This window comes from Phoca vitulina, unplaced genomic scaffold (assembly GCF_004348235.1).
Source record: "Phoca vitulina isolate PV1807 unplaced genomic scaffold, GSC_HSeal_1.0 scaffold1, whole genome shotgun sequence".
NCBI classification, from domain to species: Eukaryota; Metazoa; Chordata; class Mammalia; order Carnivora; family Phocidae; genus Phoca; species Phoca vitulina.
In genome coordinates this window covers 37,501,656-37,528,747 of record NW_022589704.1, presented here as the reverse complement: position 1 = coordinate 37,528,747, position 27,092 = coordinate 37,501,656, and the positions used below count along the sequence as shown (strand labels likewise).

General features: G+C 42.8%; 1 protein-coding gene across 6 annotated transcripts in view; it reads right to left on the bottom strand.

Moving 5' to 3' along the window:
• ANKRD44 (ankyrin repeat domain 44) overlaps positions 1-26,769 on the bottom strand; it is a 360,792-nt gene extending 334,023 nt beyond the window's left edge. For all 6 annotated transcript variants that reach the window (XM_032405615.1, XM_032405624.1, XM_032405635.1 and 3 more), the window contains exon 1: positions 26,533-26,769. In XM_032405615.1, the coding sequence (XP_032261506.1) occupies positions 26,533-26,559 (27 nt within the window). In that variant the 5' untranslated portion in view covers positions 26,560-26,769. The remainder of the gene's footprint in view (positions 1-26,532) is intronic.
• Positions 26,770-27,092: the final 323 nt, after the last annotated feature.

The following is a 27,092-nucleotide window of genomic DNA, read 5'->3' as shown; positions in this document are numbered from 1 at the left end:
CCACTGCCTTATTGTTCCTTTATTGCTGTAAACACAGTTGAAAGAGGGAAATGCAATTTTAAAAATCCACTTTGGTGACAAGGATCCCAATGACTTCATTGCTACTTTAAACTTTGAGAAATTGTTGCCATAAATTATTAAAATATAGATTTTCTTGATAAGTATTGTCATCCAACTACTTAATTTCTTGCACTTTCAATAGTTGAGTTTCTATTAAGAACCCAATTTTGGGGGGCGCCTGGGTGCCTCAGTCGGTTAAATGTCTGCCTTCGGCTCAGGTCTTGATCCCAGGGCTGGGATCGAGTCCTGTGTCGGGCTCCTTGCTCAGCAGGGAGCCTGCTTCTCCCTCTCCCCGTCGCTCCCCCTGCTTGTGCTCTCTGTGTGTCAAATAAATAAATAAAATCTTAAAAAAAAAAAAAAAGAAAGAATGCAATTTTTTGGTAGGGAAACATTATTTACTATAATTAAAAAGGCATATCATGTTAGGAACTGTTTCATTATTAATTTTTTACTTGAATTGCTTTATATGGAAACACGAAGATTAATACTGAAATTTCAATAAAACAGGTATTGAAAGACTGTATATGGGGGGCTCAGCCCAAAGACTGACATGAAATTTTACAGGACTCAGTAAGTATTTATTGGTGGAAAAATAAACTGTATGCCATTTTGTTTGTTCCTAGGGGAATTCATCATTACGGGCTTTTTAAATTTTTAGGCCTCACTGTAAGGAAATTTAACCAGTACAGTTTGGTGTCACCTGGGCTGGTCAGAGAAGGACAACCAAGTTCTGAGAAGGGGTCACCAGCCTCTGTCACCAGTCCCCATGTGCTGGCAGGAGAAATGAACCTGGGTGAGGGGTAATCTAAGTGAAGCTTAGAAGCTTACACAAAAATACTCGTCTATAGATGTATTCCTGTGATGTTTCCTTCTCTTTAAAAAAATCTACAAGGAACCCTTCTAAGAGAATTACAAAAGTTTCTAAACAGATATAGAACACCACTGGTTAACTTGCCAAACAATAATCTGGAAGCTGCTGTATTTTTAATTCATAAAAGCAGACACCCATAGTGTGTTCTCTGGCTAGAAAAGTAGGGGCTCCTCTCACTGATCATCCATCTGGCTTCTCCTCTTACTCGGAGAACTCACCCACTTCCACTGTTTAACTACTATCTTAATTCCTGCTCATTCCACTCGGACCGTTTCACCTTCACCTTCCCCAAATGTAAAAGGAAGGTAAAAAGCTGGGCTCAATCCCTCTCCTGCCAACCTGCTAACATTCCCAACGTTGTGCCCCTCAACTTCCCAGGGTGGCCCCTGGGTCTGCCATACACACCCGGGGTTCATCATGCCCTATCCAAACCACCCCAACAGCCCTACCTGGAAGTCTCGGAACTGAGTGAGCTACCTCTATCCAATCTCCACATATGACAAAAATAGATAGATGTATGGATAGATAGATAGACAGATAGATAACAGTAAACTACCTCTCTCCAGATATAGATAGATAGATAGATAGATGATAGATAGATAGATAGATAGATAGATAGATAGATAACAGTAAACTACCTCTCTCCAAATGCCAGACTCATCCTCAAACTCTTAACACACACGCAGCCGCCTACCTGCCACCAGCCTATTACTATACACTGCTCAGTTTAGCATTCAAACTACACACACACCAGCAGCAACTGTCCCTCACCAAGCCTCTTCAGTCTTTCTCTAACGCCTCCAAGTAATACAGTCCCCCGGAAAACATGGTCAACAGTACAGTCTCCACATTTGTATCAGAACCATTTTGTATGATTTTTAGACCCAACACGGATTTGGAATTAGCACCGACCAACGAGTCTCATGCTGTAGGAAGTTTACTGCAGATTTAAACAAGATTTAAACTTCCTTTCCAATGCTGGGAAGAAAATGAGGGAAAGTTATAAGCAAGCAAGTAGCAGTTTCAAATTCCCAGGAGGCTTTTAGAGTAATATATACATTTTAAATTCCAAGGAAAGAAGTTTGCCTGCATTTCTTTAATAGAGGAAATACCAGTCAAACTATACCCCATCACATTATCCCTCAAAACACAGTTAGCAAGTTAGCAACACCATTTCCTCACTTTACAAACACATCTGCTGCTAGATTCAGCAAAAGACACACTTTACATCCTATTGCTGGTTTTGGAAATTACAAGCCTCAAAAGAAATTTGATGTGAATTACCTAGGGGCTGGTGCCTTATACAAGGGCTGACAATGGTTTTCTAGTTTTAATTAAGCAAGGTAACTCGCAGTTCGCCAAGGGGAAGAAAATGAATAGACAATCAGACAATTATCTCCAAAAGAGGTCCAGGACATTGTTCCCTTGCTGGATTGAAGGGTACAGGCAAACTAAAACTAAGATGTTTTCATATAATTTAAAATATTGGAATGTCTACATTTTTCTGGAGAAAATAAAGTATCCTCATATGAACAAATGTGTAACCTGTTCATTTGGTATAAGATCAACTCCCAAAGTACCTCCAAACATGGACAGACATCTATACCTTGTGCCATTAAGAGATGGAACTCACTTTAGTGAAATGCATTTGCAAGCAACATCAAAGAACATGAAGAGAATGAACATGAAGAGAATGAACAAGGGTCCTGGGCCTCTGGCAGCCTATCAGGATTTCTCTTGAGTTTTCCCTGCCATTTGGTCTAGAAGTTTCCAACTATCATCCCTTAACACATCCATATTCTATGACCAGGTCCAAGTTGCCTACCCATGAATATCAAGCAATGGTGTTCTTTTCCCAATTCTCAAAAGGAAAATAATAATAATAATAATAAAATTATATGAGACATTTGCTCTTTTGTAAACTTTCCCATTAGTTCCTCTAAAACCTTAGCATCCATCACCATATGAGCCAACAAGAAATTAAGGCAACATGTAGTCAAAAACTACCCGTGTGTGTTGAAACAAAATCCTAGAAATGATTCCTTACACAATTTTAAGTTGTTAAATTTTAAGATCTAAAGACCAGCAACACTGACAAGAGAAATCTATTTTCTGCTCTTATGTGGGGCCTTTTTCATAAGACAGAAGTGGTAGTCTTCCAGTTTCATGGTACGCCAAGCAATGTGCATCTCAACGCCCACCCGGGAGCTTCACCTGCTGAGCGAGTTTGAGTATCACCCACTTGTCTCTAGTCAAACCCCTCAATCCATCCACAACACATTCCACAGGAAGCAATAAAAAGTTAGAGAGTTTGAGTTACATAATGCCTGTGGCCCCTGATGGGTCACACTGCAGAAACGTCCACCAACAAGTTCCACAAACCCTCCTGCTACGGGAATGGGGCTGGGACCATGGCGGCCAAGAGTTAACTGATGAAGCAGGTCCAATGCCATAAAATGCTACCTGTGGCACAGAGCCCCCACCTGTTCCTCTTTTGGATTATGATCCATACACAGCAGCCTGCCTGCGATGGAGCAACCGGAGAAAATGGGTTCAAAGTGTAGGAAGCCATGGGTTAAAGTGACTTGCCAAACTATCGGAAATAGTCTAACTGGATGTTGGAGCTTTAATACTTGGCTCTAAAGGGTAATGACTCTCACTACTCTCTCATAAACATGCTAAGTAGATTTTTACTTTCTCAAGAACCTACATCCTTCTGTGGCTTTATGACTTACTTCTACAACCAAGAGTCTCTTACGCTATTAACAGCCTAGTGTCACAGCCCCAAAGACTTGGCCTGTTTGTTAGTCTCGGGCATGCCCCCCTCACAAGTTCCTGCAAAACAGACCCTGGTTACATGGGTTACAGAAAAACAAAGAGGAAAGAAAACACAAAACCCCATTTATGGCTGAGATTAGAACCTGTACAGAGCTTAAAGAAATCAATAAAATGATAACAGTATCAAATTCTGATACAAAGAAGGGGTTTCAGTGTAGTCACCTCTGGGAGCCCTCTGCCAACTTTATCACTGAGTGACAGTGCAAGTCATTCGACCATTCCATCCGCCACGTGACATGCCTGACCCACAGCTAACTCCGGGGGAGCCCGAGAGTGCTACCGCCTTAATTTATAAAATAAAATGGTAAGCTGACCAATTGTGCACAAGGAAGAGAACACTTCCGTGGGACCACTGCTGGATACATGTCATTAAATATTCGTCAAAACCCACAGAATGTACATACTTGCATTTGCTGCTTTGCAAGAGTTCTCCAACGATACTATTAAAGCACATTATCCTTCCAAACGTCTTTTGCCTTAATAGATTCCAACTCCACCTTGCAATAAAATTGAGCATATTTCTATTTAATACCAGTTCTCTCAATTTGAAAGCAATCTCTTTTTATTTAACCCAAGATCTCCCGAAATGCTATCAAAATGGCAACCAAAGTTGGCTTAAAGAAATCTTTAAGGAATTCCTAAGGACAGAAAGAATTTCCTTCTACTTCCTCCACCTTGATTTTTTTTTTTTAATGCTTCTCTTTACTTCTCCCAGAAATATTTAACTTGATTTTAAACAGTGCAAAGTACTCTTTTGCCTGTGAAGCTGAACAGGTTGGAAAATATTCAAACTATTGGAAAATATCTAACTTTGATAAGCATGAAAAGGCCACATAGATTTTAAAACTTAATTAGAATTTGATGTATTCAAAAGCTAATTTCTTGTATTTAATATAATTTTATAACTGATTTTTGGTAAACCAGTTGCTTGGGGTAGTACATCTGACAGCTACTTTGGTTTGTTTGTTAATTCCTTTTTTTTAAGATTGTATTTATTTATTTGACAGAGAGAGAGAGAGAGAGAATTAGCAGGGGGAGAGGGAGAAGCAGACTCCCTGCTGAGCAGGGGGCCCAACTCTAAGACTCCTTAAAGTTCCAAAATTTTCTTATCCTGTTTTATCCCTTTTAAAAAAAATCTATCCAACTATATGACTATATGGAAAAGGCAAAACTATGGAGATAATGGAAAGATCAGTGGTTGCCAGGAGTCAGGGGGGACAGAGGGTGAATAAGCAGAGCACAGAGGATTTTTAGGGCAGGGAAACTACTCTGTATGATACTATAATGTTGGATACATGTCATTAAATATTTGTCAAAACCCACAGAATGTACAACACCAAGAGGGAACCCTAATGTACACTATGGACTTTGAATGATAATGATGTGTCAGTGCAGGTGCATGGATGTAACAAACGCACCAGTCTGGTTTTTGGACATAGATAGTGGGGAACGGAGAGAGGGCAGGGTCAGTTGGGGGGGCAGGGAGTATACGGGAACTCTGTACCTTCTGCTCAATTTTGCTGTGAACCTAAAACTGCTCTAAAAATTAAAAATCTATTTTTTAAAAGGATTTTATACTACTAATGTCCTATATAATATTATAGATATCCTCCAACTAAAAAAAAAAAAAAAAAAAGGTGTAGAATGGTCAAGAAAGAGGTTAAATCTCCTTCAGCCAGAAAAGGAAAAGTATAAGAAAAAGCCACGGTGCTGTAGGGCCTGCCTTGTGACGTCACAGAATACTTGGCAGAGAATGCATGTTTCTGTTTGGTCTAGAGCTGAGCTAGAGAGGAACCAGCAACACTAGTCATCAGATCCCAGCATTCTCCTTGAAGAACCATTTTTAATGCTGGTGAAGCACTGCACAGAAAAGCCAGACAAATCCATTCAACATTCACATGCAAGCGTAAATCAGTTTGAATCTTATAGCTAGACATCTCACCTCATTTTTTTGTAAAGTAACTGTCCAGATATAATATCAATTTTCATTTACAAAATCAGGGGACTTGTTAGCTAATTCAGGACTTAACAAACAGGGGCGCCTGGGTGGCTCAATCGGTTAAGTGTCTGGTCTGACTTTGGCTCAGGTCATGATCCCAGGGTCCTGGGATCAAGCCCCGCATCGGGCCCCCTGCTCAGCAGGGAGTCTGCTTCTCCCTCTCCCCCTGTTGCTCCCCCTGCCAATTCTCTCTCTCTCTCTCTCTCTCTGTCAAATAAATAAATACAATCTTAAAAAAAAGGAATTAACAAACAAACCAAAGTAGCTGTCAGATGTACTACCCCAAGCAACTGGTTTACCAAAAATCAGTTATAAAGCAGGATCTGGGTCTTATATTAAATACAAGAAATTAGCTTTTGAATACATCAAATTCTAATTAAGTTTTAAAATCTAATGAGGAACTCCATTACTAACATCCTGCTATTATTCAATCAGTTGCACAAAGTGGAATATAAGGAGGACACACAGAAACCAGATTCAACATGCCTGAGAGGAAGTCTTCACGAACACCAAATAAAGCTTCAAATGTTGGAGAAGTAAGCTGCCCAAACGTTCATGCACACAAAACCGACTTTTCATCAAGTATCTACATACTAGAATTGTCCTACAGAAACACAGAGATCATGAAAGAAATGTTAATGAATTAGTTAATTAATGGTTAGTTAATTTAAAACATGTTTTAGGGAAGAATATATATAAAGACCTATTACATATCCCTCTACCTTACCTCTGAAAGTTAAAGTTTTAACATATACTAGCCTAATTTTTCAAAACTGCAAGCACACGCTTTCGAAAGGCAATCTGTACTGCTCATGAGACTTGACTAACGTGTCTGTCATTCCCACTTGAGGTGACCCAGTGACCCGTACTTGGCCAACTGATGGGACTACGAAGGCACGGGAACGCAGGCCACCAGCTGTGATGACATCAGCTCTCCCAGACTCGCCTCTCTAGAAGAGTGGGCTGCACACAGGCAGCCTTGGAGCTTTGGAGTCCATGAAGACTTTGTGAAGGGTCTGCAGGCACGGGTTGTTCTGTGGGTATCAGGTTCCAGACCCTCAGCTTGCAGAGGCACACATTGCCAAAAGGCACCTGCCTGTGGCTGAGTCGCACTGTTCTTTGTTCACACTTTCCTCTTCATGATCTTCCCTCAAAAGGTAGATTTACTTCTCACCCCTCCTGATTCTGACCAAGGGAATTGCCCCTAAGGTGTAAAAATGTCCTGGTAGCAAAGAGAGTTTTCAAAATACTTGAGTCAGGAGAACTTCCTTGAACTCACACCTCCTCTCCTTCAATTAATTTCCTTTACTCATCATTCCGGCAATAAGTTAGGGTATCCATAAATACCTAAACTAATTTAAGACATGAAAGTAATCCTCATCAAGAGATCAAGAAACACACTTCTAATAAGAATGTCTTATTTTGCATGTTTTATTAATAATTTATCAGTCTTTGTAATATATTTATGCTTTGATGAGTGGTAGTATAATAATTATGACAAAGATAAACTCAACCCAGAAATTTATTTAACGCTTAGCACCCTAGGATCATATTCTTATTGCAAAGTATCACAGGATAATTGGGGGGGTTTTCAATGTATTATATTTGGATAAAATTCTGTGTGAGGAAGTAGAATGGAAGTATGAGTTCAAGGAGAAAAGGGAACAATGTAAAATTTCCAACTATTACAGAAGTGCTTGCCTGTGTGTTTTGTAAGTGATGATGCGGCACATCACAACAGTGTTTAAATTCCATTCAATACAATTCAATACAATACAAAACAATAGTGTTTAAATTCCATTCAATACAATTCAAACAGTGATACAAGTTTTTCATTTTAAAAGTCAATATTCACATTATGCCAGGAATTACATCCTTTGCACCTTTCTAACTTTACGGTGGAAAACTTCAGATGTCAACCTAAAAACTGTGTGAGGGCATACACAGTTTGCAAAACCCTCTTGGAGGTGGAAGTTGGGGGTAAAATGTTGCAGAGCTGCTCATGAGCATCAGTAGATGGCCCGGGGTGGATGCACCCAGGATCCGTGTTGGGAATCATATTCTGCCTCCCTTGGGCTCAACGAAGCTAGAGACTTAAACCAAGAACCCACATAAACAGTCACTTCCTATGCAAGTCTTTAAACAGCTGTCCCAGTGAAAGCCAGTCTAAACTCTTGCAATTACAAAAAAATAAAATAATAAGCAAGCTTTTCTTTTTGTACGATCTTCTTGACTGGAGACTGGGAGGGAGCTGTTTCAGGTCTGTTCATGTCAGGACACACTGAGCTATCAGTCACACAATTCTTGATTGTACATATTTAACAAGAAAAAAAAAAGTGGCAATTTTTCCCACCACCAATCCTTTCATTCAGGCTATTTATATAACAAAAAAATGAATCATGTCCTATCCGTCCTGTCTTCATGGTAAAGACTGCAGGATGAGGAAAGAAGGTGAACAGTGAGGAAGTGAGAATGATCGCCGGGAAGGAGGAAACACAGCAGCAGAAAGTGGCACAGGATCATTCATTCATTCAACAGTCACCACTAACCTAAACTCAGGGGAACCACAGCCTTGTGTCCTAAAAAGTAGGGGTGAACACATTTCCCCCAGAAGTGAACAGCAAATAAATGGCTTAGCGCCAACCTTCCCAAGCCACACACTAATCAAGGAGCTAAAAACAGATTAAAACCAGAAGTGAGAGGCTCAACAGAGACACTCACCCCCTTCCATGTAAGAAGGAAAATGAAAGTGCTCATTAGATACATCTGCATTTAGACCCATCTCAAGATCAGGCAGTTCTGTGACAAACATTCACTTAAGATGGCAATTCCAGATACTGCTCATGAAATTCTAAAAAAGAAAACAGAGCACATTGTGAAGGTATTTGGGGGGCGAGGGCGTGGGAAAGCCTTAGCGTTTCAATACAGTTACCAGTTACAAGTGTTTTCAAACAAGAACGAAAGCTCCACGGCCTTCTGCATATCAAAAAGTTCTTCACCCAAAGGGGAACCATGAGGCAATACTCTTTTGGCCCTGTACACAATGGGCTCCCTCTTCTAGACCAACTTTGAAGTGGGTGATACATTCTAATCTAGATAATGCAAATGATATGATACTAGACCCACATAATAATTACCCAGGCAGCAGACTTCAGTATTCTATCACAGGGTGTTTATCCAGTATTTCAGGCTATATCCTAAATATAACTGTAGAAATGACATGTGATTTTACAAGTGCCGTTTAAGAATAGGATAGGCAAATGAAACGCACCTCAGACTGAGCCGGGAAAAACAGTATCTCTACCCCCACTAAGAGTCAGCAAGCCAAATAACAACCAGTGGCCTCAGTTTTTCCCTCTGAAAAATGGGAATTTTACCACTGTGTTCACCTCTAGATAATTTATGATATTGCTCAGAAAATGTGGGAGGTCTTTAGAGGGTTTAGGTACTGATTCACCATCAATGTTTTCTAAAATTATACACTACGTGAATTTCTTCACAAATCTTTATCAACAAGTGTCTTCAGTCTTATTCTTTCTCTCTAGAGAATCAAAAGAGAAAAATAAAGCTAACTTTTAGATGAAAGATCACATGTGTTGACTGACCTCCCTTCCGCCCCTCACTAACCAGTTCAAGGTGCCCATCTTCGTCCAAGAACAAAAGGAACGCCAGGCCGAGAAGGAGTTTTAGAATAACTCAAATGACTTTGGAAGTCCAAGAGTGGGAGGCAGACGTGAACACTGGAAACACACACATACATACACACACTCACTCACTCACCCAAACCCATAACTCACGCTGAAATTACCAGACTTAGCTTTAGAGAGAACTCTCTAGAGTAGTGAGAAATATTAGATAAGTAGATATTATTGATATTTATGTTTTAATTTTATAATTTCCATTTGTAATAATTGAGTGTATCTTCAAAATATATTTACTCAATTGCTCTAACTGGCATTCCATAAAATTAAAGCCATTTCCATCCCCATATTAATCTAAACTATCTACTCAAAGAAACTAAAAATAGTATTTTTAGCACACAATGGGAAATAGAAAATATTAAGATTTCTGTTTCACTCTCAATTATAAGAGGTAAAGCTCTCCTCCCCCACCATGGCTCTTGGAGAACATCAAAAGTACATTTTAACTGTTCCTGAGTCCACATCTGGAGTTTAAAAATCCAGTTTAAAAGGCAAATGATTTAAAATACAAACATATGGCTTCCTTCTCCACAGTGATTCCTAAAGGGAGGAAAAAAAGTCTGAATACAAACAAACTATTGTTTTAAGAGGGGATTTTTCTTTTTAATTAAAAACATACTAAGAAAGCTAACTAAGCTTCTACTTTCTCCTGGAGAAAATAATAGAAGCGAGAATTACCATATTAATCTAATTAAATCTAGATCAAAGTACAGCACAGGTAATACAAAGACAGCACTCAATTTCTGAGGCGTGTGGTCCCTGTGCCTGGGTTAGAGTGGGGGCTGGTACATTTTTTTCTGCAAAGAGCCAGATAGTAAATGTCTTCGGTTTTGCCAGCCATGCGGGCTCTCTGGCAACTACCTAACTCCCCTTGCCGGGGGGGTTGCGCAAAGCAGCCACAGACAATACATAAACAAATGAGGGAGGCTGGGCTCCAATACAATTTTATTTCTAGACACTGAAATTTGAATTTCATATAATTTTCATGTGTCTCAAAATATTATTCTTTTGATCTTGTTCAACCATTTAAAGGCGTAAAAACTATTCTTAGCTGACAGGCCCAACACCAACAGGCCTCGAGCTGGATTCAGCATGGGGACGGACAGTGGTCTGCCAGCCTCCGGGGGAGAGCCATCAGAGACTGGAGAAGCCGCTGGCTCATCTAACCAACGTCCTCATTCCTTAGAGGACACTGATGCCCAGAGAGGTGTAATGTCTGCCAGGTCTCACAGCCAATTCTGGCAGAAAGGGAGGTAAGAATTAGATCTCTGGAAAAGCCCACTGAAGCCATAAAGCAGTGACAAGGAATGTCCTTCTTGAGTTCAGCTCACAAGGACAGGCAGTAGGCACCTAAAACCAGAGATATCACAGGAACCTAGTTACTAGTCCCAGCAGCCTCCAATACCTGCCTTCCCACGTGTAAAATAACTTATCGGCCAGTCACTACTCAGATTCTGAAGGTTCAGTATCAGCAGCAAGGACCCACAGGATGCGCCAAATAACCATCAGCCTGATTCTTTTCCAGCCTTCTGGGCACATAGTACTGGTCATTTCTTTTGTAGCTTAACTAACACCCTTCACTTTGGTTATTCCAATCTTAGAACTCCAAGAAATAAGTGTCAATGTGGTTGAAGAGCAATGCTCAATGTTAAAAATTTTTATGTTTAAAAGCAGAGTACAGCAGGTAATGACCAATTTAGTTTAAACTCAAGAGCGTCTCTAACATTCACCTTGGAAAGTAACATGGTCATCTCCCTCCATTCTCAGTTCCTTCCCTCTCTCTTTTTTTTTTTTTTCAACATTTATTTATTTGAGAGAGAGAGAGAGCATGTGCACGCGTGGTATGGGGAGGGGGTAGAAGGAGAGAGAGAGAGAAACTCAAAGAGACTCCACACTGAGCGCAGAGCCTGAAGCAGGGCTTGATCTCAGCACCCTGAGACCATGATCTGATCCAAAACCAAGTCTGACACTTAACCAACTGCGCCACCCAGGCATTCCTCTTTATTTTTTAAAAAATGTATTTCTCTCCTATTTTTCTTTCCTTAATCTACTTTTTTTTTTTTTGGTACTACTCTCATTTTCACTTTCCTGTGACTTTTTATTTTGCGCTACACCTTAACCAGATATACCTCAAAATGAAATACATCTTAGAATTAAAACATATATGGGGTGCCTTGCTGGCTCAGTCAATGGAGTGTGAGACTCTTGATCTTAGGGTTTGTGAGTTCAAGTCCCACAATGGGTGTAGAGATGATAAAAAAATAAATAAAATCTTGGGGCGCCTGGGTGGCTCAGTCATTAAGCGTCTGCCTTTGGCTCAGGTCATGATCCCAGGGTCCTGGGATCGAGCCCCGCATCGGGCTCCCTGCTCCACGGGCAGCCTACTTCTCCCTCTCCCACTCCCCCTGTGTTCCCTCTCTCGTTGTGTATCTCTCTGTCAAATAAATAAATAAAATCTTAAATAAATAAAAAATAAATAAAATCTTTTAAAATAAAAGAATTAAAACATACACATGTACCCAATGATGTTTCATCCACCTCCTTTTTAAATTGCATTCTATAGTTTTAAAAGAAAAAAACAGACTCCAAATTAAAGTGACTTTTTACAAAGAATCCTTCTTCTGACTTTTTTAATCACACCTTTTTCAAAGAAATGTATGGCTTTCTATCCTGTTATATGTTCATTCAAGACTTGAAACTTTTATGTTTCTCAGAAATTCTCCCATGATGATTTTTTACGAAGATTGCCCTATCAACTATTTTGTTCTTACACACTTCCTCAAAAAGACATGGTTTTATACTTCTGTGAAGAGGAAGTGGCATTCTTAAAAGTAATTTTCAGTTCTTTTTGACAACTTAAATCAAGAATGACTGCAAACTCCTCATAATTTTTTCAACACACATTTATTCTCCTAGATCTATCTAAACATAAAATTCTTCAGTCTAATAAACTAAGTCAATTCATTCATTAAAACCAAAATGAAAGAAAAATGCACTTCCTAAAGCTGTAGAAACCAAAATGATACAATTCAAATCTAAGTATGGAGATTTCACACAAAAATAAAACAAACAGAAACATTTTCTACCAATGCTGTTTAAATTAGAAATTTTTTAAAAAGACCAGATAAATGGTCATAAATTGAAAACAAAAAATAATTAAAATCATGTTCTCATAGAACTGAAATTGACCCTAGAGGACTAGTCTTTAATTTGACAAATGAAGAACCAATCAGAAATTCAAGGACTATTTATCGAGTGCCCATAGGCCACTTGCTGTACAAAGACTTTTCCCACTTGATTGTCACAACTTCCCCATAAAGCAAGTATTATTACAACCATTTTATAAGCAAGTCACAGTTGTGTCTGACCCACCTAGTCAGGACAGAGATGTGCCTCTAGTCTAGATCTTCAGACATCAACTTCCGTATTCTCTTAACTATGCCACGCCCACGTAATATTTTTGGATACTGTTCAGAGAGATGTCACAACATTTTAAAACATTGTATATATAGTAATAGAGTACCCTGGGACTTTGAAACAAGATTCTTTGCTAAAGAGCAGAGCTCCTCAAAATAAGATTGTTTATTCCTGGCTGCTAAGAAAAGTAGAATTAGCAACTAAATGTTGCACTCACCTGATGGGCCCCAAGACTTAATTATACTGAGGCTCCAAAGCATCCAAAACCCTAGTCAACTGGCTTCTGAACTACACATGACAATATCATTTACTCAAGTTGCAACTGGCCATTTCTCAAGCCTATGTTCTATTCTTAAATCTGGGCTCCATTAAGAAGGATATGGAAGAGGACACCTGGGTGGCTAAGCAGGTTAAGTGATTGACTCTTGGTTTTGGCTCAGGTCATGATCTCACGGTGGTGAGATTGAGCCCCACGTAGGGCTCTGAGCTCAGGACAGAGTCCGCTTGGGATTCTCTCTCCTTCTCCCTCTACCCATCCTGTTCGTGCTCGAGCTCCCTCATGCTCTCATGCTCTCTAAAATAAATAAATAAATCTTAAAAAAAAAAAAAAAAAAAAAAAAGGATATGGAAGGATTTTCACACTTGTAGAAATAAACAAAGATATCTCAGCTTTGGGGGCACCAACCATCACCTACTGCCTGTTCAGGTAAGAAAAGAGGTGTGGCAACAAGGGTCATTAAAACCGAGACCTTATAACTGCTTGCTGTCTTTTAAAACCACCCAGTTTAGGGGCTCCTGGGCGGCTCAGTCAGTTAAGCCTCGGATTCTTGATTTCAGCTCAGGTCATAATATCAGGGTCATGGGATCAAGCCCCGGGTGGGGCTCCACGCTCAGTGGGGAGTCTGCTTCTCTCCTTCTCCCTCTCTCCTAGCCCCTCCCCCTGCTCACATGCAAGCACACTCTTTTTCTCTCTTTCTCTAAAATAAATAGATCTTAAAAATACATATAAATAAAACTACCCAGTTTAAATAGAAACATGGTTTAAAAGTAATGTAACATCGGGGCACCGGGGTGGCTCAATCAGTTAAGCGCCTGACTTTGGCTCAGGTCATGATCCCAGGGTCCTGGGATGGAGCCCCGCTTCAGGAGCCCCTGCTGCTGAGCAGGGAGGCCTGCTTCTCCCTCTCTCTCTTCCCCTCCCCCTGCTTGTGCATGTGCGCGCTCTGTCTCTCAAATAAAATATAAATCTTTTTTTAAAAAAGTAATGTAACATCATGATAAGCACCAGGTAATGTATGGAACTGTTAAATCACTATATTGTACACTGAAACTAATAGAACACTGTATGTTAACTAACTGGAATTTAAAAAAGAAAAAGTGGTATCACAAAGTGACTTGGGGCAACTCTAACATCTCAATTCCCCTGGAAATACCTTCCACTGAAATAACTCTACAGGACAGCCAAATCTAGGTCTTCCTAAAGGCACCCAAGATGTGGATTTTAAGGTAGATGCTCAAACATCTACCTTGAGTTATGAGGGCCACTTAAACTAAGTCAAGAGATGGGTGAGACTCACAACCAATTCAGAGTTAGTTGCCTATTTCTGTAGGCAACAAAACTAGCAGAATTGTGTGCGTTTCTGACAATCAAAAAGGATTCTAACATCTCTACTGAAGACAGTTTATCAGGGTGACAGTAGAAAGCTTAGAAGGGACACAAAGGGAGGAGGAAGGAATAAACTGAAAGAAAAAAAAAAGCTTCCAAAAAGAGTGAGTCACTAAAATATTTAGGTGCCCTGGGCAAATGCTAAGGTTTTGTGGTTTTGTTTTTTTGTTTTGTAAGATAAAGACTTTCTTTTTAAACATAACGACAATACCGTATTCATACTTCAAAGCATCAAATAACCAGGCAGTATTCAAATTTCCCCAATTGTCTCACAGAAATGTGTTTATTTGAATCAGGATCCAAATCTGTTTGCTGCAATTAGTTTATATGTGCCTTAATTCTCATTGATCTATATATTTCCCCTCCCCCTCCCTTTTTTATCTCACAATTGATTTTTTTTCTTAGTTTCAGAGGTAGAACTTAGTGATTCATCAGTTTCATATAACACCCAGTGCTCATTATATCACAAGCCCTCCTTAATGCCCATCACCCAGTTACCCCATCCCCCCACCCCCTCCCCTCCAGCAGCCCTCAGTTTGTTTCCTAGAGTTCAGCATCTCTTATAGTTTGCCTCCCTCTCATTTTTCACCTTATTTTATTTTTCCTTCCCTTCCCCTATGTTCATGTTTTGTTTCTTAAGTTCCACATATGAGTGAAATCATCTGATATTTGTCTTTCTCTGACTTATTTCGCTTAGCATAATACCCTCTAGTTCCATCTACGTGGCTGCAAATGGCAAGATTTCATTCTTTTTGATGGCTAAGTAATATTCCATTATATATATACACCCACATCTTCTTTATCCATTCATCTGTCGATGGACACCTGGGCTCTTTCCATATTTTGAGTATTGTGGACATTGCCGCTATAAACATTGGGGTGCAGGTGCCCCTTCAAATCACAATGTTTGTATCCTTTGGATAAATACCTAGTAGTGCAATTTGCAATTGATTTTTTTAAAGAAATGAAATCATTTTTTCCTGTATGTTCCCCATAGTCTGGATTTTTTAAAATAATTTTTAATAGGGGCACCTGGGTGGCTCAGTCGTTAAGTGTCTGCCTTTGGCTCAGGTCATGATCCCAGGGTCCTGGGATCGAGCCCCGCATTGGGCTCCCTGCTCAGCAGGAAGCCTGCTTTGCCCTCTCCTTCTCCCCTTGCTTGTGTTCCCTCTCTCGCTGTGTCTCTCTCTGTTGTAAATAAAAAAAATAATAATAATAGTAATTTTTAATAAAAATTTATAAGGTTGAAAAAAGTCCTTCTCCAGACCTACTACATTAATCTGTCAGTGTCCTGAACCATGAAAACCATCCATCCAGCCTCTTTCAGTGAAGTTCAATACTCCAGGATACATGAAATGTTGACACAAGAAGAACGTGTATAATATTCAAGCAGGGGGTATAGTAGAGACAGAAGGACCCATGCAGTAACACCACACCTTATGCTTCAATACCTTTTACAACAAGATGGAACACAAATTCATTTTTTAAAAATCATGCCTATACAACACATGGAAACAATGTTTTTCCAAACAATTTTTGTCTCCAGGAGAGGACACATAGTACCTATCAGAAAAACTCAAGGGACACCTGGGTGGCTCAGTCGGTTAAGCGTCTGCCTTCAGCTCAGGTCATGATCCCAAGGTCCTGACGTCTCTGCGGGGAGCCTGCTTCTCCCTCTGCCTGCCGCTCCCCCTGCCTGTGCTCTCTCTCTCTCTGACAAATAAATAAATAAATAAAATCCTTAAAAAAAGAAAGGAAAGAAAGAAAAACTCAAGTAAGAAAGATTTGTTAAAACACAAATACCTCTCCTAGCAAGTATGCATGTTGAATATTTCTTTCCTTTCCTCTTCTGCTTTCCTAGTAGGAACCCTCTGCTTCAGTAAATTCAGTCTTCAGGTTACCTGATGGTTACATGGCACATCACTCATGTGGGATGCCTTCCACCCTCGTCTGCTGTCTACATCATTCCCTTCCTCAAGGATCTCTGGGCTCCGTCCAACTCCCTGATGCCTTTCTTAGTAACTATGCCCATCTCTGGACTTCTGTCATCCCTAATATGTACCCCACAATATAGTCTAAACCTGCACTATACCTGGTTTGACAGCTATTTCATCTGCCACGTGCATTCAGTGAACATCTGATGAGGGCCTTCCTTGCACAAGGCATGCGATACCATCTCTAACAACACCATAAGCTCCATGAGGAAAAGCGCCTCTTGGGATACTTACTACGCCTGTCTCAAGAGGCCAGAAGCACAACAGCTAAGAATGTGCACCTTGGAGACAAGTTTGTGCACATGTGAACCCCAGAGTCATGTGACCCTAAAGAGACTACTTAATCTCTCAATTCTCATTTTCCTCATCTCTAAAGTGGAATGATGACAGTCACTCCTTTGTAGAGATGTTGTCAGGATTAAATAACATAAAGCATGATTACTGTCTTATCTCCTTCCCAATTCTCTCTCTGGTTTCTCACCATTTTATTGTACCTGTTCTTATCCTTTGTGGAAGCGGGGGGGGGGGGGGGGGGGGGGGGGGGGGGACAGAAGACTCCACCAGAGTCACTGCCTTGGAAATGGAGTTTATTAAACAGACTTTGATTGCTTGAATACATAAAAGATGATCCACTTTGGGCGCCTGGGTGGCTCAGTCGTTAAGCGTCTGCCTTTGGCTCAGGTCATGATCCCAGGGTCCTGGGATCGAGTCCCACATCAGGCTCCCTGCCCGGCAGGAAGCCTGTTTCTCCCTCTCCCACTCCCCCTGCTTGTGTTCCCTCTCTCACTGTGTCTCTCTCTGTCAAATAAATAAAATCTTTAAAAAAAAAAAAAAAAGATGATCCACTTTGCTATGGGTCTGAGCATCCTTTCCCATAATATTTGGGGTCCACATCTCCCTTTCCCTAGTGTCACTCTGATATCTCCCCTATAAAGAAATGGAACCCACTGAGAACCAACTACGGTGCTAACCCATCCCCACCACCGAAAGCTCAATTTAAAAAGAGGAGAAATATAACCAGAAAAGAAGACAATATGTGATCTTCTATCTTTTGATGGGGCAGAAAGATTACTCTGAATTTCCTTTGAATGGAAATCCAATATCCCAGTGTACAGATGGAAGCTCTGTTTGTAGAAGTATTTTTAAGTTTTTTTATTTGAGCACCTAAAGAGTAAAAACATCTGAGCATGTAGATACACACACACACACACACACACACACACACACACACACACGATATTTACATCATTCAATTAACAAACATTTATTGGCATTTACTATGTGCCTTATACTGTTTCTAAGTGCTGAAGTTACAGCAGTGAATGAACCAAGCTAACGAAACAACAAAAAACTCTGCCCTGTTATTTGTATCTCTTCTACACATAAGCTTTTATTTTTATAAAAAGACAAAATGTATGGTACAAGGGATATGTACTACGGAGAGGAAGCAAAGAAAGGCGACAGGAAATGTGGCGTAGGCAGTTGATATATGGAGGTCAGGCAAGGACTCACTGCGAAGGTAACATGTGAGTAAAGATCTGAAAGGGGTGAGGCTGGGCATGCGGACTTCTGGGGAAGAGCTTCACAGGCAGCAGGACATCAAGGGATTGCAGGCAGGATGGCACCTGGTATGTTCAATGAACGGTGAGGAGGCTGATGCTGGAGCCAAGGAGCCAGGGAGAGACAGAGGAGACGTGGCTGGACAGATGGGTGCAGGGGGCCTGGTGAGCCACTCTAGGACTTCAGCTTTTCCCCTGGGTGAGATGGGAGGCGCTGAGTGGAGAAAGGACATGATCTGAGCATCAGAGTTCATCACTCTGATGGCCACGCTGAGAGCAGAGCGTCAAGGCTGGGTGAGCAAGTCCAGTCAGAAGGTTGCTGCAACAGTCCAAGTGGTGGTTTGGCCAGGTGGTCAAAAGTGGGAAGTAGAACGAAGAGGATTTTTATAGTACTGGGGTATAACATATATTCAAAATATACAAAAATGAAAATTTTAAAGAGTTCTAAAAGAACTATGAATTCTGATCTTTTCTTTCCCAAACTCAACAAGCCATCCTACTCAGCCCTGGCGTGGAGGCACCCCTGACTTTTGGAGGCCATTGTTTAACAATAATGGGTTGCTTGATTTGTCCCAACTTACCTGAATTTCTCCTTCCTATCTTTCTCTTCATCTTGCCAGTACTAGATAGCAAAACAAGCGTCTACAGACTGAGTGTATCTACACATAACGGTGGTCACTGTGTCAACTGCACCCAATCCCTGGGTCCAACACTGGGAAAAAAGACTTGTTAGACCCAGATGTTATTATGGAGTTCAATAAAATAGGATTATAGGGAGAACTCAGGCCATTTGCTAAAGCAGCATCTCTGAGAAAGGCTAAAGTGGGCACCAGCTCAGCACAGCTCATAATAGATAAACACGGGGTCTGCAAGGCTTGCTCCCCTTGTCCAGCAAGAAGCTCTAGGGAATTCTCACAGGGCCAAACTGAGTGCAGCCCCAGGGGTTCTGTGTCCCTCCCTGAAACCCAGCTGCTGGAGATGCTAGAAGATGACATTCTTGGGGAAAGGACCCCTGACCTTTAGGCAGAGCGTAAGTGTGTTTCTCAGAGCTGGTCAACTCTAGCTGCCACCATCACCCGGCGGGGGGGGGGGGGGGGGGGGGGGGGGGGGGGGGGGGGGGGGGGGGGGGTAGGGAGAGAATGTGGGGGAGAGAACAGAAGTTCATGGAAGGCAGATACTTTTCAAAACAGATTCCACGAATTGAGACGAGATATCTGGGGCATTCTCTTAGACTGTTAGAACTTGAAAGAATATAGAGGATTCTCCACCCATCCACCGCCATTTTATAGACAAAGAAACTAAGGCCAGGATTTGCCCAAAGCCATACAATTATTAGAAAAAGAACCATGAGTAGAATCCCAGTCTTCTGATCTAGTATTATTTCGAAAATAAACAAAAGCAATTTAACATTGAGACCTTTTTTTATTTTTTAAACATTGAAACCTTTGAGACAGACTGGAACCGTGAGGAAATTTTGCACGTCTAGGCCTCAGATGTTCCTACAAATCCCTCTAGTTTTACCAAGAGCTCTGGAGGCTCCCCTGGGGCAAAATAGTCTCCTGGTATTAAAGATAACTTAGAAAGTTCCACTGGGATGCTTATGACTCACAGGGTGGGAGTGAGGGAATTGCAGACACATGAAGACCAAGAAATACAAGCAAGCGTTATTGGCTTAGCAAAGCCTGAAAAAGCCCAAAGGTGGACTACAGACTTCCTATTTGCTTGATCCAATTAACAGAGTGCTAAATAAATTTTCAGTTTCAAAAGAGGAGGCAAATAAAAAGATTCTTAAAAATTATGAATATCATAATGAAAAACTAGAGTCATGATCATTAATTTCAACCTCTTGGGCTACCAACTTTTTTACAGACTTGAACACTGATGAGAGAAAACACCTGCTCTCTCAACCTCTGAAGTCCAGCAGAAGGCAAGTATGATGTTGGTCACAGGGTGCTAAAGGAATACTCAATAAAACTGATGCTTTATAAAATAAATAACCTCACATGATCTATCAAATGGGGGGCCGGGGGTGGGGGGCGGGTGGCCATAGGGTAGGAACCCGTTCCTAAATCACGGACATTGGTTAAAACCTTCTTCTGGAATCTGGCTTTGTTACCCAGAAAATTAAACTGGAGCCCATCTGCAAGTACGGCCTCCACGGCCACATCTGTGAAGGAGACTACAGGACAAACTGTAAACAGAGGGACTGAGTCACAGAGGTAGCAGCAGGAGCCGAGACACCCGAAAGGCATCTGGTCCGACCTCTTCATTTTACAAATAAGGACATGAGGCCGGCAGAGGCTAATGTGACCTGCCAAGGGTTGGCTAACGCACAACAGAGGCCATCTCTCCCTTACCTTATACCCTAGCAAACATTGATCACTGATTATTACATTTCCCCCCATCCTCAGCAGCAAGAGCCAGAATGTTCCTCCAACCCCTCACCCAACCGGTCGGACTGATGTATGAAACAGAAGCCATTTTTCCGACTCCAGACTTGGGTAAGGTGATAAAGCCATCTTTGTAATACCTGCTCCAGTGTAAACCTGACTCGAAAAAAAAAAAAAAAAACTAGCCTACTAGTCACTAGTCCACTTACTGTCAAGCCTGGGGTGGCAAACACAGTCTATGTCATGTGACCGTGTGTCCAGGTTTACCTGGGACAGACCTGCTTCACACCTATCTTCCCAGCTTAATATTCAATAGTACCCCCATCATTCTCAAAGTTGTCCCAGAATGAATAAAAATGATATGGTCATCCAAATTCTATGTAACTCCTAATCGTCTACAAATACTCATAAATGTTTGTTTTTGGAGAACACAGTATGTCAGGAAAAGAACACTGAATCAGTCACCAGGAGTTTTCTCATACAAAGGGGCTTTCAAATAATACTAAACCCAAATAATCTTCGGGTTTTTTTTTTTATTTAAATTCAATTAGCCAGTATACAGTGCATCATTAGTTTCAGATGCAGTGTTCAATAATTTATCAGTTGCGTATAACACCCAGTGCTCATCACACCACGTGCCCTCCTTAATGCCAAATAATCTTTGAAAGGGCCTCAGGGATCACTACCGCCACCAATCTCTTATATATTGAGATTCAATATGGAAACTTCTTTGAGGAAAATAAAAAGGAGAGCCAGAGGGGGCGCCTGGCTGGCTAAGTCAGTAGACCATGTGACTTTTGATCTCAGGGTGGTGAGTTCAAAGAGCTTACTTTAAAAAAAGAGAGAGAGAAAATAAATAAATAAATAATAAGTAAGTAAATAAATAAATGAATAAAAAGAGAAAGAAAAAAAAAAGGAGAGCTATAGCTTACCGAGTTTGAGAACCACAGGATTATTTCTCTCCAGCTCCTCACTATTTTTTACATTATTTCATGTTATACTTCGGCCTATAGAAACTCATGTTATATTGTTGAAATAGAAATCTTTTTAAAGAATGTTTCAGTCCTGTTTCTGGCACAAACAATTGTGCTTTTTGGAGTTTATATTTACTCTCTATTTAGAGGAAAAGAGGAAGTAAAAGTTGAAATCTTAAAAAAAAAAAAAAAGAGAAGAAAAGAAAAGGTATGTGCTGCTGGGTTTACACTACCGCAGCCAGTCATTTATTCAAGAGACATATAAATTCAGTTTATTTGGAAAAATCAGCCAGAATAGTTGTTAGCTTTGTGGTCAAGAGAAAGATACTGATATCATCATGTGGAAAGTTTAAAGATTTTACCTGGCTAGAAGTTTCAAGATGTCAGGAGTAGTTCTGAGACTGCAGATGGTTTTAACTGTTTCTTTTTGCGTATCCAGCTTTCTGATTTTTCTACAGTGATCACAGTTTATTTGTTAATGACCAAGAAAAAAGTCCCCAAGTTACCAATCAACAGGTCTTTCAGCATGGGGTGGGGGGGGGAGGGGGGTGGGTGGAGAAGCGAACAGGATAAGCCCCGTCTGGCAACACCGGAGGCCTCGGAGCAGCTCCTGACTCGGACAGGACTGGGTCTGGCCCCAAAAGCAAGAGCCTGGAGGAGCGTGGGGGTGCAGCTCGCCCAATGGCTTCCTGGTAAATAAGAGCAGGCATCCATGGGTCCTACAACTGCACTGACCTTTCAACTATTGAAAGTATAGCCTTGTGGTTAGAGCCCCACCTGTGCAATCAGACTGCCAGGGCAGGTAGGTGCTCGCTTAGTGGGTGGATGACCTTGAACAAGTCAATTAGCCTCTCTATTCCTGTTTTCCCATCTATAAAATAGGAATTACACTGCCACCTACCTCCTAGTGAGGCTGTGAGGATTGAGAGAGAGGGCCCAACATACGAGAGATCACGATAAATGTAAGCCACTATTAGGTGTCTGCCAGGAAACACCAGCCCTCTAGTGCACTCCCCAAATCATGTGCCTGGATCGCAAAACAACTAAAGAAGGGTCCAAAGAATAAAGCCTTTCTTTTCCCTTCTTCTTTGCTGATGGCAGGACCGCAGCATCGTGTTTGCTATAAACCCAGTGCTCTTGGGAGCAATGGTAGGATGAGGGCGGCCCTATAAAATACACAACATGTCCCAAGGTCCCACACTATGAGCTAAAATCCTGCGTTCAAAGTTACAGGATTTCTAGCTGCTTGCCACTGCCTTTGGAAAGGGGATGGGTGATTCAAGTGTGAGCTACGACTTGGCAAGGGGACACATAGCCAGAAGGCCTCCAGGCAGGAGGCTCCGAAAAGGGCCACCTGCTGACACAGTTTGTCTACAGGCAGCCTTGAGATGGAGGTGACATTCTGCTGTCACTAGCAAATTCTGATAAGAATAGTGAACATTTCAAAGATCCAAAAGAACTAACTATTCTGGCATCATAACTCCGAAAAACTTTTTTTGGGGGGTGAGGAGGGCAGGCTGAAGATAGGAGCAGACACTTAAAATCACTGGAGTACCTTAACCAGACATAAAGAGCAGCCCCCAAAAGTTCAATCCCAAATCAAACTGCAGAGTTTCATGGGTATCTTGAGCTAAAATGCATTACATTTATATGAAACAGAACTTTCTTTCTCAAATTTAAAATCAGCTCACTTTATCAAAGATATAGAGAAACCTCCTAATGTCCATCTAGGAGGAAATAATCACATTATTATATTAATTACATAGGTGAGTATGTTCTATGCTGCACAGGGTGACCAACTCATCGTGGTTTGCCTAGAATTTTCCCAGCTTTAGCACTGAAAGTACCACATCTTAGGAAACCTCTCAGTTCTAGGCAAACCAGGATGATTGGTCCCCATATCACTGCAAGAAAAATGACGTGTGCTGTGTGAAGAGGAAAACAGAAGAGACACGGTTACAAATGCAGAAGTGCTAAATGCTAAGTTTGTTTGTAGCAACAGCTCCCAGTTCCCTCTCACAGTAAAAAAAAAAAAAGGTAACTTAATTAAAAAAAAAACTAAAAACCACATTTGCCTCTCCCTTTTTTAAACTATCCCAAAACAGAGTTCAGAAGAGAGGGTCCCTCCTCGTGCATGACCGAGATGCCGGTGCGGGACCGACTATAGATGCAGTGACTGCCATCAACCCAGCAAGCTCCTGTCCCCGGCTTCAGCAGGACCGGAAATGTCATCTTCTTACATTCTTTCCTTTAGGCAGGTTTAAAAACAAACCAAGATGGCTTGTGATTCAGGGTATCAACAATAAGAATGTGTCAGGGAAATCGGGATATCAAGCTAAAAATCCAAGAGCCATCGCGAAAAATCAAGGATCCGCTCACAAATAGGGCACTGAAAGATGACGGAGGAACCGGGAAGGGACTGTTTCACCAGCAGCTGAAGGGAGAGTCAGGCACTCTTCTACAAACTCTATGGCAGAGGCAGTGACCCCAAGCAGGCAGCCCCCCTACCCACAATGATGGAGCAAAACTCTTGTAGCAGGAACTTAAGCAAAGGGTTTTTAAGCCTCCGGTGAGGTTATGAACCAGCATCTAAGATTTTAGTTTCAAACGGAAAGGTAAGACTATATAAGGCAAGAAAGACCACACATTTCCTGGACCCAAAGCCACACAAAAACCTTCATTGCTCACAACTCCACCCAGCCCAGACCACCTCCTCATCCAGCTTCAGTCTGGCCTTGTCCCAAGAGAGGATGGCAATTCTTAGATGTTCCTGAACCTCAGAACTCCTTAGACCCCTTTTATGGATCTGGAGATGGAACCAAATGCAGGCTGTATGACTCTTTTTTCCACAGCGATACTAGCTTCTTTGGGGAAGGGAGGAGATGTAGTCAGAAACATTTTAAAAGACAAACAGCTTTGGGGGCACCTGGGTGGCTCAGTCTTTAAGCGTCTGCCTTCGGCTCAGGTCATGATCCCAGGGTCCTGGGATCGAGCCCCGCCTCGGGCTCCCTGCTCGGCGGGAAGCCTGCTTCTCCCTCTCCCACTCCCCCTGCTTGTGTTCCCTCTCTTGCTGTGCCTCTCTCTGTCAAATAAATAAATAAAATCTTAAAAAAAAAAAAAAGACAAACAGCTTTGAAAGCCCTACTCTGATAAGTCAAGAAGAAGAACTTCCTTTCTTTCTAAGACCAAGAAATATACTTTTCCCTAGTGTTGATCTTGATTTAGGAGAGGATGCCTTCTTGTAACCCTTTCAACACATCCAATGAGAAGACGGAGGTGTCTTAAAACCTCTGGCAAAAAGCACAGAAGCCTGGAAGGCAGGAGACAGGACAGAAGCTAGTTTCAGCAGCAATACAGGCCAACAGCTGTGGTCCTTGAGGACCGCGTGCTTCACTTCTTCAGATCTCAGGTTCTGCATTTTAAAAAAATGAAGGATTTGGGCTAAGATTGTCTTTAACATCTCTTCCAACACTAAAATTCTATGTGAAATTCTGTGGTGTATGTGATTATAACAATAATGCCCACTAGATTCATTTTTTGTACTTTGAAGATTTAGGAATTAGAGGCAAGTATAATAACTGTAACTTGGGCCAGCAAGGATGGCATGACCAGGACAGACTAAAACTGGAAGATTTTAAAAAAAGCAAATGTCTAACAGTTGTCAAAGTATGTGACCAAAAAAGGTGGAGAGAATCCTAATATCAACTTACAAACACTTTTAAATGCTCTGGAACCAATGGGAACAAGCAGATTCCTCACAATTACCAGCTGTTCTTCCTGCTAAATTTGAGGATAAGATGAATGTTAATTCAGTGATCTCTCCTCCACGGGGAAAAAAAAAAAAAAGCCTGTAAATACTTAGAGAAAACAAAGCAAATTTTGAATCTAAAAGATATGCATTCTGGTGCTTGACTGAATCTAAATCGCAGGATGTTCTGGCTGGATTCTACCTGGGGACAGCAAGGCAGCTGATGCACCCCATTCGAGATGTAGGAGATGTTTCATACCAAGGAATGGCATGTTTGATAGGGTGTCAAAGTCAAGACTGCCTCTGCGCCTACCAGGACCCCCAAACAGTGTTCATTTCACTGTCCATGAATAAACAGCAGGAGGAGAAAAAGCAAGCTGTTTCCTTTTTTCGTGAAAGGAGCTGCAGAGTTTGGTCATGCAACTTGGTTGGGCGCCTATGGGTGTCAATATCCCAAGAGCAGCAAAGTCTGCAAAGGTGGGGTGTTTCCATCCCAAAGACCTACAGCAAGGACTGTCAACCGAGTGAGCAAATAACCTCACTTCTCCAAACCAGGACTCCGAAGCTGCCCTGTGCGGTGTCTCAGCCAGGAAAGCAACAAAACTGATACAGGCACAGAGAGGGTGGTCCACTGCTGTGAGTGGAGCCCTGGGGCTTAGCCTCCCGGGAGAGACGGGCCAGAATCAAAAGCGCCTTCTCCAAGGGTCTCCACCGCGCACCACGCACACACAGCCTCTGGGCGACTAAAGAGGAAGTCAGAATGTCATGTCAAAAGGATAAAGACAGCTCGACCACACAAGAGCCGCGGTCTGGGCCGGTCTCCTGCTTGGCTCGGGGAAAGGTCCCAGGCTGCTGCGATCCTTTCTCCCTCTCCATCCACCCGTCCTCCTTCCGCCAGCACCCGCTGGAGGAGCCCACGCTGCGCAGCACGGTAGGAGCCGGAGGAGCACCTCGAGCCTCCCCTCCCCCTGCCCAGCCCGGGCCCGCGGACAACGCACACCCGCGCTCAGCTGCGCACACCCGCGCACAGCGGCGCCCCGGCTCGCCCGACGCCCGCCGGCCCCTTCCCCAGCCCTCGGGCGCGCCGCGGGCACCGAGCGGAGCGCGCAGTTCCGACGGCCCAGGGCGGGGACGGCGCAGGGGAGGAGAGCCCCAGCCGCCGGCTTTCCGAGCAGCCGGCGGCCGCACACACTCCTCCCCTTCGCTGCGAGTAAACAGCTCGCGGGCGCGCTCCGCGCCGCGCCCCCATCCCCCCGCCGGGCTCCGCGCCGCCCCGCGCCCGCGCGTCCCGCCCGCCGGCGCCGCCGCCCCCTACCTGGTCGGTGAGTTTGAGCACTGCCATTCTTCCGCTCCTTCGCGCGCACACACATACAGGTCCCCGGTCCGCAGATGTCACGCCAGGAGCCGGGAAAGCGGAAGGGATTGCCAGGGGAAGGGAAAAAAATCTGGCTCCCGAATTTGACAGCCCTCCCCCTGCTCCTCCTCCGCCGCCTCCTCCTCCCGCCGAGAGGCTGACACTGGCTAGTGGGGTTTGCAGCCGAGCCCGCCCGCCTTTATACAGGAAGTACCGGCTGCTGCCAGCCGGGCCGCCACTGACATCACCGCGCGCTGGCTCGCTCGCGGCCGCGCCGCCTGGGCCGACGCTGCCTCCTGCCGCCCGCAGCCGGGCCTCGCAGCCCGCGGCCCCCCGAGCTCGCCTGCGCCCGCGCCCGACGCGCCGTGGGGCCAGACTGCCGCCTGCTTTCGGCGCCTGCACACTGCGCCCAGGCGAGCCGGCCCCGCTGCCCTGCGGCCCCGAAGGCGTTCGCGGTGAGAGACGCCCCATCCCCGCCCCGGGGCTGAGCGTGGCCCTCCCGAGCCCCATCTCACACACAC